General features: G+C 41.1%; 2 protein-coding genes across 4 annotated transcripts in view; both read right to left on the bottom strand.

Moving 5' to 3' along the window:
* The window catches only part of phkb (phosphorylase kinase, beta), a 104,359-nt gene that overhangs the window by 84,330 nt on the left and 7,689 nt on the right, over positions 1–12,340 (bottom strand). For all 3 annotated transcript variants that reach the window (XM_076028419.1, XM_076028418.1, XM_076028417.1), the window contains 2 exons: positions 5,287–5,425; positions 3,636–3,735 (listed from right to left, as the gene is read on the bottom strand). In XM_076028419.1, the coding sequence (XP_075884534.1) occupies positions 3,636–3,735; positions 5,287–5,425 (239 nt within the window). The remainder of the gene's footprint in view (positions 1–3,635; positions 3,736–5,286; positions 5,426–12,340) is intronic.
* Positions 8,367–11,211, bottom strand: LOC142889635 (alpha-(1,3)-fucosyltransferase 7-like). The gene is made up of 2 exons (XM_076028415.1): positions 10,964–11,211; positions 8,367–10,379 (listed from the first exon to the last, which is right to left on the bottom strand). The coding sequence occupies exons 1-2, from the start codon at positions 10,964–10,966 to the stop codon at positions 9,297–9,299; spliced, it is 1,086 nt and encodes a 361-aa protein (XP_075884530.1). The 5' UTR covers positions 10,967–11,211; the 3' UTR covers positions 8,367–9,296.

Here is a 12,340-nt window from a genome sequence, read left to right as displayed (position 1 = left end):
ACCTCGTCACACTTTTCTCTCCTGGCCGTGTTACACTCAAGACCCTCTGTCCCATTTTTATTAAACTGCTCTACTTCCTGCCACCCCACAGCGGAACATGTGTGTGTGTGTGTGTGTGTGTGTGTGTGTGTGTGTGTGTGTGTGTGTGTGTGTGTGTGTACGTGCATGCGTGTGTGTGCGTGGGTGTGAGTGAGCGAGAGAGAGAGAGAGAGAGAGAGAGAAGGAACAAGAATGGGGATGCTACTTCTGTCAGTCACAAAGGCAAAGGCACCACTGTTAATTTTTTCCCCCTCTGTAGTGCGACATGCTGAGTAGTGGAACTGTTGCATCAGTGTCGGTTGGGTCATCTCCAACTATATTTCTAAAGGCCCGAGATATTGCTTTATGTTGTGAGAGCTCCAATGTACCAAGATGTGAGCAAAAGAGAAAAGAAGAGAAAATCTACTTCCATTGCTTTACAAGTAAAATCATACATTTTCGCCTAGTTAATATAGATATATACAAATTGGAATGAAGTCTGTATACAGGAGTAGCCTATGGATAACAACGACATTAACAACATTTGCCTTTTATTGCTATACAATTTTGAAGAAACTGGTTTTAGCTGATTGTTGCCTTCGGAGGGAAGCAGAATTACAATTGTTAAAGTAAATAAAAATAAAAATAAAAATAGAAATATGGGCTTGTGATCAAAAATTAATTGATTAGACGCGTAATATATGTGCACTGAGTAATTCAGGCATTTTTCTTTGCCTACCTGATCACTAGCTTCCACGAAAAACACAACAATGAATGTTTTATCTCTGAATTGCTCTTTTTGTCACATAAGATTCCAAAGATATTTCATTTAACCACTACATAAGAACACAACACGATGGTAGCAGATAAGGAGTCATTTGAAAACATGAAGACAAATGAAAATGTGCTAAATTGAAGAAAAGAGCCAAGGAGTGAGGAGCGAGCAATAACCTGCAGCAGCAGGTGATGCCTTTCACATTATAGATGGTGAACACTTGTGCAATGCAGTTATAAAGCAGGTGGAATGTGATCCGTACTTTAATTTCCTGCTTTCTTTTTGTCATGCAAAGACCTCCCTTTTTAAGTGCATTCATAGGCTTGCTTTTCTTGACACAGAATTATTTTTGAAGACAGCTGAATGATGCCTAAAGCTTGAACTAAATTACTGCATTTTTTCCTACTTCTCTATATGGTCACTGAATGTAGACACATGTGGAATGGCTTTAATCAGAATGACTGAATAAACAGCAAAAACAAAATACATTCTGTGGAAATTCACTGAAAATTAGTTAATCGCCCTTTGTCCTATAGCCCTTCCGACAGGCAATCAATGACATTTTAAAAGTATTTTAATATTGATTGATGTAGTAAACTGTAGCAAGCCACTGCTGGATTTTTGAGGTTAATGAATTTTTTTTTTAGGCTTATCATAACTTAAACATCATGATTATTCAACCAACTGATATTTAAATTTCTAAAGTCATTCAAAACTAAATTAGCCAAAGCCTTATTATTTATCACTAGTTGCGAGACAATTGTCCAAATATGTCTGTGAGTGCACAGGATTATTACTTTGAGCTCTTCTAAAAGTGAAAATCCGCTTCACACTTCACACCAGACGTCCACGGCTGCCCAGCAGAACACCTGCCGAGCATAAATCCAGTGGATGTCACGGCTTTTGAAGAGATCGAAGAACCGCTGGGAGGAAAATATTGACTGACTTTGTTCAGAGTACAAAAAGTGTTGCCACTCGAGCAAAGGTTGAATAAAGTTATCCAAGAGTAAAGAATAACAGGCTGATGTTAACTGAGCAAATGGAACAAGAATGGGACAGGCATTTTTAGCAATTATTACTTTTGGCCCTGGAAAATGTCCTCTGGTTTTCAATCACATCAACAATTTTCACCCAGTGCCTCATGGGTCGAGACCAAAATACCAAGTTGGTATTAGAGCTCGTGCTCTGCCTCTGGGAAGCCTAGAGGGAGCAGAAAAAAATAAAAAAACACCAGAGGTGGGGGCCCAGCTGCTATATTGCTCCAACGATAGCCTCTGTGTCACATTTCCATTAATAGCCTCGTGTTGTGTATAAGTGTAGAAGACAGACAAGGCCACAACAGGCACTGCTCTGCGTAATTAACTGTGTGAACGCAGCTTTGTAATTAAGACACAGGACAGCGCTGCAGTAAATTAAGATGTCAAGATCAGGGCAGCATGAAACACATTAGCTTACAGAGACACGCTGAATGAATGTGCACACATCGCATCGGAGTCCATAGGACACTCGCTACATTGTAAATATGTAAATCTGCAAATATTTACAAATTAATATTAATTAATATTTATGAATATCTTGTTTTTACTTTTATACTCTATCAATATTTTATTTTATTTAATTTCATTGCAGTATATTGTTGCTGAAATTATAAATTTCCCCAATAAAGGATTAATAAAGGCATTCTATTCCAAACCAAGGGGTGTCAACAGCTGAAGTAGAAGGTAGTTTTTTGTATTGTGACTGTATATCTTGGGCCTAATCAGAGTAAAACAAACACATTCTGCTTAAAGTACAAGAATTACTGTGCTCCTGCTTTCGGATGCAAAATAATCACATGACGACAATGCAGAGCAGCGCTTACTGTTGCAAGCTGGTTGCAAAAAAAAAAGTCAAAAATGATTCCAAAAAATGCAACAAAACATGAATTTAGACACTTGCGCCGTCAACTTGTTGCTCCTCCATTGTTGGAAACAATACATTGCATCCCAACGAATGAATGCTGGTTGTCCACTTCTTTTCAGAATGCATTGTGGGATAGACTGAATGGGCAATGTAGTGTATACCAATGTTCACTTAGAATTCAGACACCACTCTGAAAAAGCATTTTCACTGTATAGTGAACAGTGAGCGATTTCAGACGCACGAGTCTTGGGTCGTATTCAAAATCACTTCCTACTCACTTGGATGACAACATACTTGGTTGTAATAGTAATGTAGTAAGTGGTAGGAATTAGATTTTTTTTTTTTTTGAGCTATTTTCTGTTCAAGTCAAGATTCATGTTTTCAGTTTGCGAACACACAGCTGCTTACTGCACCTCTTCCTCCCTCCTCACCTGAGATTTCTGCATTTGGATCCTACCACTTTGAGAAGGTGATGTAGTGTCACCCACTTCGAGCCATTTGCTGTATTTTTGTGAAGTACGCAACCTCAGATTCTAGGTACCCTTGCATGACCCCAAAGGTCAAGGAAATGTTGGAGTTCTTATCTTATCTAGTGTGACAGGGAAATCAGACAAGGGCAGTGAGATGGTAAACCACAGACCTACAACTAACTTGTGAAGTTGGAGTTTTTCACATTGGCCACGACACTTCCCTCGCCCGACACCTGGGTGCCTCATCGAAGCAAGACTTCTTTGGTAGTAAACGTACTTCTTTATAATCCCGTCAGTGTCAACAAAGACTCCATCATCTACACATCAACGCTGGCTGACAAACCACCACAGACACAATTAGGATCTTTGGAGCACCAACCAGCGTTGCATTGTCATTTGTTGTGGTACAAAAGAGAAGCCGGGCGTGAAGCTGTGGGAGGCTTTGACGAGCCATCGATCGAGAAGCTCACCTTGTCGGCCTGTCTCATGTAGCAGTAGAGGATCCCTCTCATGCACTTGATGGCAGAGTGCTCCAGCTCGTGGGTGCGGCCCATGTCGTCGTCGATGCGCCTGTTGCACCGAGAGAGCGTTGATAGATGAGCGTTGGGTGAGAATCAGAACGTTACCAAAGAGGCTGGAGACCTCACATAGACATAGACATAGACATAGACATAGACAGACTTTATTGATCCCCTTGGGATTACTCCCTCAGGGAACTTAACATTTCCAGCAGCAGTAGCAGCACACACAGATGGAAGAAATTTAAGCACACAGATACATGCAGGTTTCAAAGTCTAATGCTTTTGGGACTGGGCTTGTCTGAAACTTCTGTCTGTTCGACACATTAACCTGCAAATGACCGAAAATCTGATGGCGCCATCTTGTCATCTCCCAGCATCCTGATTTCTCTCTTTTAAGTGCTTTGATGAGCAGATGTCACTCTGCATCTCGGATCTCACAACACAGCTGAAGCAATTAACCCAGGACGCATAAACAGACATCCGAACAGCGCACGCATTTCACAGGGCTCGAGTTTCATCAGGACTGCGGCGGTGATTTCATGTTTTAAATTGGAAGAACAAAAGAAGAAGATGAGGAGGACAAGACAAAGACACACACACACACACACACACACACACACATACACACAAACAGACACACTGTAGCGTGGGGGAGAGTAACAGCAGCATTCGCCCGGCCGGCCAGATGAGAATTATCTTAATTAAATCCGAGAGACAATTCTAATGTGAGGCAGCTATGACTGATGACTTGGGTCTGCCGCTGGTCACATCACTGCAGTGCTCTCTCTATTTTTACTTCTCCGTCATCCCCCGCCATCTCGCATCTTCATTCTGTCGTTCTCTCAATTTCCTATCTCCTCGTTCTGACTCTCGCACCCACCTCCATTGTTCACTCCGGGCTGCCGCATCTCCTCCTCCATGGATCTTTTCTTAGTATATGCGCTCAATCAGCAATCATTCACTCTATTCTCATTCCCATCCTTCTCCCTGACCTGTTAGATCATTTTGTAGAAGTGCTCATCTCGCAGTTTTTGCGAAAAAAGTAAATTGCCGAAGAAAAAAATATATAACAATTTTCAAAAAACAAAAGGCATCAGACACTGATAAACCACCAGGGTTGGGATGCCCATAAACTCTTAAGTATTGTCCATCAGTTTTATTTCAAATTAATAATCTGTCTCTCAGTTTGAAAAGCCGAGGAGAGAGCATTGCCAAAAACCACAAATCTAAGAAAAGCGGTAATTACAACGGAGTCAGCAGTGTATCTAACTTTTATAAGTGCTCTGAATGAGCATAAAGGTCTACCCTGGTTCAGTATAATTTGCATAATAGCATTGGAAAAATACATTGTGCAACGATGACAGTCACACTACTGTTCTTTCCAACAGACATCTTTTGCAATATTTTTAAAAAATAGTGTAAACTTTACATTTCAAAATAAACTTTTCACTGACATTAGGCTAAAGTGTTGTAATTCAAATGTTTGGAATGGCACGGATCAGCAATGTAAATATTTTTCAGATGTAATATTGTTTAAAAATGCAGCACCGTGTAGCCAAGTTGACAGATTAATGAACGCAAGAGTGTTTTGTATCCCTACCGGTAAGCCAGAGCCAGGGCCCAGGCACTGGCAGCGCAGTACAAGGAGTCCCGGACCTTGGCCTCTTTGCAGTCGGAGCATGTTTTGACGGGGAACAAGCCAGTGGTCGGACTCTGGTAGTTCAGTATAGTTACCTTGACTAGACAGAGAAAGAAAGGGTGAGGGATTAGTGATACAATATCATCAGAATTTTTTTTTTTTTTTTCTTTCAGTAAGGAAGGACATAGGCTGAAAATACCAATGAACCAAGAGTTGGTGTGGTACCACAAGATGGAAAACACCACTTCTGAGAGCCTTTTTAAATGCAGTTATGGTAGTCCTATGCACATGCCTGCAAAAGACAGGCATGATTTACACTTTACTGGTGTTAATGCATTCGACCATGTCACTCACTCTTGGGGATGATTGTGGATACAGTTCTGAACTGACCCTATGTCAAAGCAGTATGAGGAGCCTTGTAACTAGAGTCAGCACGACACTGCAGCTGCCCCATAGTCAAACAGGAGTCTCTTGTTCACAAACTCCTCAAATCTTGTGTCCACATGTAACATTTGTGCAGCTCCAAGTTTGCAGCAGGGCCATAAAGTTCCTGTCGCTGCAACATTCCTCAGGCCGATTAGCTGTTGACAAGGCCTCAACCTCACCTCAAACTCCAGGCTCCAAGCATGCATATTTTACCTCCAACATATCAAATAGGATCAGGAGATCAAGTAGGATATATATGCAAAAATCCTCGTATGAAAGAAAACCAAAATCTGTTTTTCTTTTTTTTTTTTGTTTTTTTTTATTTCTTCACTTCTGCGTATTTTACCTCAAGCAAATCAAATCAAATTTATTTCAATAAATTCCATTTTGAAACCAGTTTATAAAGGAATATTGGCAGCATATCAGTGCATTTAGGCATGAAGATGACACGCTGAAGTTCAAAGAGAGTATCGGATTGGGGAATTGAGACAATTTACGTGACTTTAAACCTGTGTAAATAGGCTTGTTGGTGCCAGATTGGCTTGTTATATTTGAGTATTTCACAACCTGCTGATCTTTGGGGATTATCACAACATCACGACTATCTCTAGGGTTTTCTAAAAAATTGGCCATGAAGAGAAGTGATCAATAGTTATGTGGAAGAAAATATCAGAGGATGGACAGACAGTTTGGAGACCACAGAAGGCAACAGTAACACAAACCACTGGAATGCAGAACACACGCAACCTTTAAAGGCAGTGTCCATGCATATTGGCTACTTAATAAGTTGTAAAGTACTAGCAAGGAATAACTAAGAAAGTTTTTGTTTTATTTATTCATTTATTTGTTCACTGAAAATAATGTTATTTATGCGAGGTGCGGGGTGAATTGGGAACTCTGAATTGTCTGTGTGAGTGAGTGTAGATAGTTGTTTCCCTTTCAATGTGGCCTTGCAATGAACTGGCAACCTTCTGAGGACGTACCCTTCCCAGACTCCAGCGACCCCCCGCGATTCTGAGTGATGGCAAAAGCAGGTATAGAAGATGGATGGATGGAAATTATGGCAACATTTTAACTACATGGTGTTACTGAAGTAACCAAGATAGTCTGTGATTGAGGACGTGTCATTTCCGGCAGTGGTGCGCGGCTGTGAAGGTTCGCCAGCAATAGACTGATGCGCTTGCAGAGAGAGACGATGGTTCAAGTTCAGCAAAGTTCGAGCTCCCCATTAGTAACTGAGATGGAACAACAGATGTAAGATCTTAATAGGAACAGATCGGAGCCCTCCAATAATATATGCTGAAATATTATGCACTCACACAGAAGGCCTCTGGGAAAGCAATTTATCTGTTCCACACACGCACGTACACAGGTACGCACGCACGCACGCACGCACGCACGCACGCACGCACGCACGCACGCACGCACGCACGCACGCACTCACGCACGCACATCCTCCTCTCTCGGAGAAGTCCCCACATTGATGACTAATCTGTTTGGAGGGATCATTTCATTTTTCATCAGAACATTATGGCAAATGAAGGGGACATCTATTCTGCACAGCCGTTTGTCACAGGGGCAAAGGGTAGGACGATGCTGATGATGGAGAAAGAGATGGAGAGAGAGTGAGTGAGAGAGAGAGAGTTAGGGTGGGTGGATGGAATGGGGGTTAGGGTGCGGGGGGAAGAAGACGCAAGTGTATCACTGGGTCCAAAGAGTGAACGTAGTGGAAGTAAGCAAACAACTGGAAGAATAAGGTGGCTGTTGTGGATGTCAGCCATTGTATGTGTGACCATGAATGCATGTGCGTGTAAATTGAAGATGACATTTGTGGAGTAAGTAAAGCAGGGCATTTACTATAACAACAACAACAGGAACAACAACAATAAAAGGTACAACCTTTATTCCTTCACCTCCCAGTGGACTAATCAGCTCTCGTTTGCAAGCACACTTCAACAACTCAGATGTTGAACTCCAGGACGTTCAGCTGGCCTCAGATTCATTAAAAAAAAAGCTGCATGTGATGCATGAGCCATGAAGTGGCCTGCATAGAGACAAATATCCTGGCTGATTTATTAATTTCTCTGTCCTTGTGGGGACACTTGTCTGCCCAGGCAGAGGAAATGACTTGGAGGTACAGACGCTGAGATGTAGCTGCAGACGCACACGCATGCAACCACAAACCAATCCAACCCGTGATGCTTCTATCTTGATATTTGACCACTGGACCTTATCTAAAGGTTAATTTCATCTACAAATGTGTTAACTGTGGGTGGGTCACACAATAACTGTATGGGTTGGTTTTGAACATGAGTATTAGACACAACGCGTTCATCCCAATTGAAACTATGTGAAAACTGCTGCTGTCATTGAATGAATAATCTGTAAAATGCCCTTAAAAAAAAAAAAAACAATCTTGTAATTTTATTTATCAAAATGAACTGAATCGTTTTTTTTTGTGTTTGTTTGTTTGTTTGTTTGTTTTTAAATTTCCACTCAGAGACTTGGCAATTGTGCTCCAGTTCAGTTTTCAGCTACAATGGACACAATAATGTAGCACTACTGTACCAGTATCTGTGGTTGTCAATGTCAAAGTCATAAGTTCAGCATGTTAACCAGTTTTACTTTCGCTTTAATTTGAAGAAATGTCAGAAAAAGGTGGTTTTAATGGAAGCCAAAGGAGGTATTTATATCAAAACAAAATGTGTCCTATTTTTGGTCATGCAGTCACACTCGTTGAGTTTCCTTGTGTTCCTGCCATTCCTGGAAGAAAGGAATTGAATTCACCACAGCCATGTCCATCTAGTCTACCACCATTTTATCTTCTGCCTTCCTATGCTGGATACAGAACCTTCCCATCACACACAGGAAAATAACAAACCATACATTTGATACCAATAAGGTAGGGGGAAAAAAAACAACTTTTCATTAATTTTTTTTTTAAATCTCACATTCTTAAGATAAGACTGACAGCTTTTTTTTCTTCCCCAAATGAATGTTTCAAAAAGCCACGTTCCAAAATCATTTTTCCCCTCATTTGTTTATTATCTCTTCCGCCGTTAGGTCGTTTGGATATTTTAAATCACATTTATTGATCCAACTAAAATAATTTACAGGCTCTGATAGAACTTTGGAATAAAAGAATAGCCAACGTCCTGTCAAATCTCAGAAATATAAAACAAGAAGCGAAGATGATAACCTGAAAAAAGGAAAAGTACTACGCTAAAATAAAACCCCATAATCTACATTCTCAAGTATGACAACAAAAACAATACAAGCAAGCGACACCTCCAAAAGGTTGTGTCTCTAATAGGGAAACAACTTATGGAAAAAGCATATTCGGATTACCCCACTGATACCTGGTATAGAAGGGAGTTGGTCTCTAAATATAAGAACCTCATGAAATGTCAAATACAGACAGAAAAAAAATGCCACAGCAATCTGAAGGCACGAACACCAAATACAAGTTTAGAAAGGCTCTTGGTTGGAACAAGAGCCTTTCTAAACCGAGCAGGAAGCAGGAAGAACTTGGGTCATATAAAAATCTATTTATCTAAGATCCAGGCATCCAGGTCAGAGTAAACTTTGTATGCAGGTAAACTGTCATACACTGTGCAGATCTTGCATAGGATGTTCCTACAGTCTTGATAGAACTTTATTTGCCACTTTTGTTTCCAAGTGAAATATTCATTGTAGCGCTTCTTGTCGTGAGCAAGCTTCATCATATAGTTGGCTAGATCTTTCACCGTTGCAAACTCGTTCACGTGGATGAAAGAATGAGGTGGGGCCACAGCTTTGTAGTCGTCCAAACCTGCTCCGAAGACGACTGGTACCGCCCCGGCCAAGTAGGAGTTCAGCCATAGCGTCTCTGTAATGTAATCTTTGTAGTTTGAGTTCTCAAAGGCCAAGTAGAAGTAGCATTTTTGGAGGGTAGGAATCAGGATGTCACTGGGGATTCGGTTTCCCACCCACCGACCATACACCTTAATAGGGATGAACTTTTTCAGCTCTTCGTACACCTTGCTTCTCGCGTGATGGCTCTCGTAGTTGCTGACCACCCAGCAGGCAAAGAGGGTCTTGTTTGACGGGACGCCCTCAACTGGCTGCCCTCCGTCCTCTCTTGCTTGCAGTTCACCATAAGGTGCATAGACATCCGAATCCCTCCTGTAAGTAATAGTCATGTTGAAGACGTTGGGAAGCTGCTTCAGGTTCCCATTCCAATCTGGGCTCTTCATAGTCAGCCAGGCCCACTTTTGGCCCTCTGGACGAGGTTGGCTTAAGGGCAGCACCTGTTGGCGCGTCCTCAATTCTTCATGGTGGAACACCACCACGTCAGCTTTGGAGTAATAGGTGCGGTTATCCACCAGTTTGCATCCTGGAATCTTGAACAGGTTCCAGCAAACATCGCCCTCCAGGCTAAAGGGATCATCCCAGGGCCTGTACCACAGCAGGACGGTTCGGTTTAGGCTTCTCTTTGGGTCTGACCCGGTCGTCTTGTTATAATTCTGGACCAGGTTTAGATTGACAAACTTGTACAAGATAAGCAGCATTGAAAAACACACAATGATGAAGGAAGTGCGGACCCTGTGCGAGCGCAGGATGGACATCTTAATGCTCGTCCACGTCAACTGAAAATAAAAACGTGAGATCAGGACTGAGTGAGAGGGTTATGTGGTTATTAGTATTATTATATATTAATATAATTATATTATATATTAGTATATATAAGTCAGGTCTACATTTTTTGTTGTGGCCATTGATGTAAGAAGGTGAATTTGAAGTAATTGGGTGGTCACTAATTGACATGGTTGATAGTTGATATTTTAATATTCAAAGAAAGGTACATTCAACAATGTCTTAAATTCCGTTCCAGCACCTTAGTTGAAAACACCTCTCCTACAGATGCTGCAAAATGCAAACTGACAGGACAAACTCGTCAGACCAGGCAGTGAACAGAGCAACCACTCATGACTTTAGAAAACTGCTGCTGCTCCTGTGTCTGGCGACAGTATTGGGAATGTCAGGGAAGAATAATTTTACTAGAGTTTAATTATTGACTTGCATCAATAAAAACAACTTAAACCACTAAGGATTTTTCTCAAGAAAAGTAAAACCAATGAAGCTTTGCATCAAAAAATCTAAATACATAATAAGATCAAATAATCTGAGAGAAATCTAATAACCAGAACACATTAATGTTGTGAAAACTCACCATTTTATTCTTCGGTGCAACCAGGTTGAAGACTCGTCGCTGTTACTGAAACGTTCACCACTGACAATAAAGCTGATGGCGTCACAGCCCACAGCCCAAAGGTGCTGTTAAACTGCCACAAACCACACCCCTTGTTGTCTGGTCCCTCCTTCAGGACGCAATGTCAAGTGAGTGCAACATGTATTATTGGACTGGCTATGTAAAAAGACCCCTGCTTGCCACTCATTCATTCCCTGCCAGATTGTTATTTACCTTTCTGCACTCAAGACTGAAGACTGTCGTCAACCTTGCCAGGCTTCAACCAGCCTGTGCTGCCTGATTCCTGATTAAAGACATTTTGTTTGCTGTGTCTGCTGTAATGCAATTGGGTCCAAAACACACCCGTTTTAGATCTGTGACTGCAGTTTCATCAGTCCTACTGCCTTGAAAACACACGGAACAGTGTAGAAAACTGCTCAAAATGTATAATTTCGTATTTTTGTTTTTTGGTTGATACTTTGTGCCTGTTGAATTATTTTCTCTCCAGAGGGATTTTTTTTTTTTTTTTTTTTACTTTTTGCTCATGTTTTTCCTCTTCCTCCTTTGTTTGTACTTCCGTTTCCTCGACATAACATTTTTTTTTTGTTTGTTTTGTTATTTGTAAGTTAGTATTCTATCGTTTGGAACTGGAACATTTTTGGAGATGTGCGTTTGGTTTCAGCTCTCACCCAGTCCTGACAGAAGTGATTGTCTCGTCTGCATTGTTTTTCTCCCCACGCTCGATGCAGTCAGTCTTTTTGCTGCTCAGAAAGCGGGGGTCATTAAATGCTGAAAATAAAAGATGAGAGTGCCGAATGTTGCTCTGTCTCAGGCTACAAGTGGCAAATCAACTGCAGTTGGGAGTTCTCTGCCGGTGTTATCCATCAAGCTAATGTCTCACTAAATCGGCAGCTAATGTCTCAGATGCACACAGTCTGCTTCTTTTACTGTGGGCCATTTCACTGTGTCCATGAAAATGGGAAGATAATGGAATGAATGAGGAAGTAAAGAAAAGAGACATTTAAAAAAAAAAAAAGGAGAAAAACAGACATGAGAGATAATGTCTGGAGCGGCACAGCAGACGCCGAAGAAGAAATTACCTGATATAACTGTTCAGAGTGTCCTAATGACAACTCTTAGGTCTCCTCTTGCTGCTTGCAGATGTTACAATGTTTTAAGCGGTTTTAACAAGAGTTACTTCTGTTAAAGGAGAAATAAATACATAAACGTTTTAGAGCAGAGAAATGCTGATACAAGAGCGAAGGCTTTTCATTAATTAGGAAAATATGCTGATTGGCTTTTTTTTCACGAGTCAGATAGGAAGCTCAGCGTGTCAAGCAGAAAGTCAGGCAGCAATAT

This window comes from Nelusetta ayraudi, unplaced genomic scaffold (genome assembly GCF_046127955.1).
Source record: "Nelusetta ayraudi isolate G7.1 ecotype Tasmania unplaced genomic scaffold, CSIRO-AGI_Nayr_v1 ptg000023l, whole genome shotgun sequence".
NCBI classification, from domain to species: domain Eukaryota; kingdom Metazoa; phylum Chordata; class Actinopteri; order Tetraodontiformes; family Monacanthidae; genus Nelusetta; species Nelusetta ayraudi.
The sequence above is the reverse complement of the archived record's forward strand: the minus strand, read 5'-3'. Positions and strand labels throughout refer to the sequence as shown.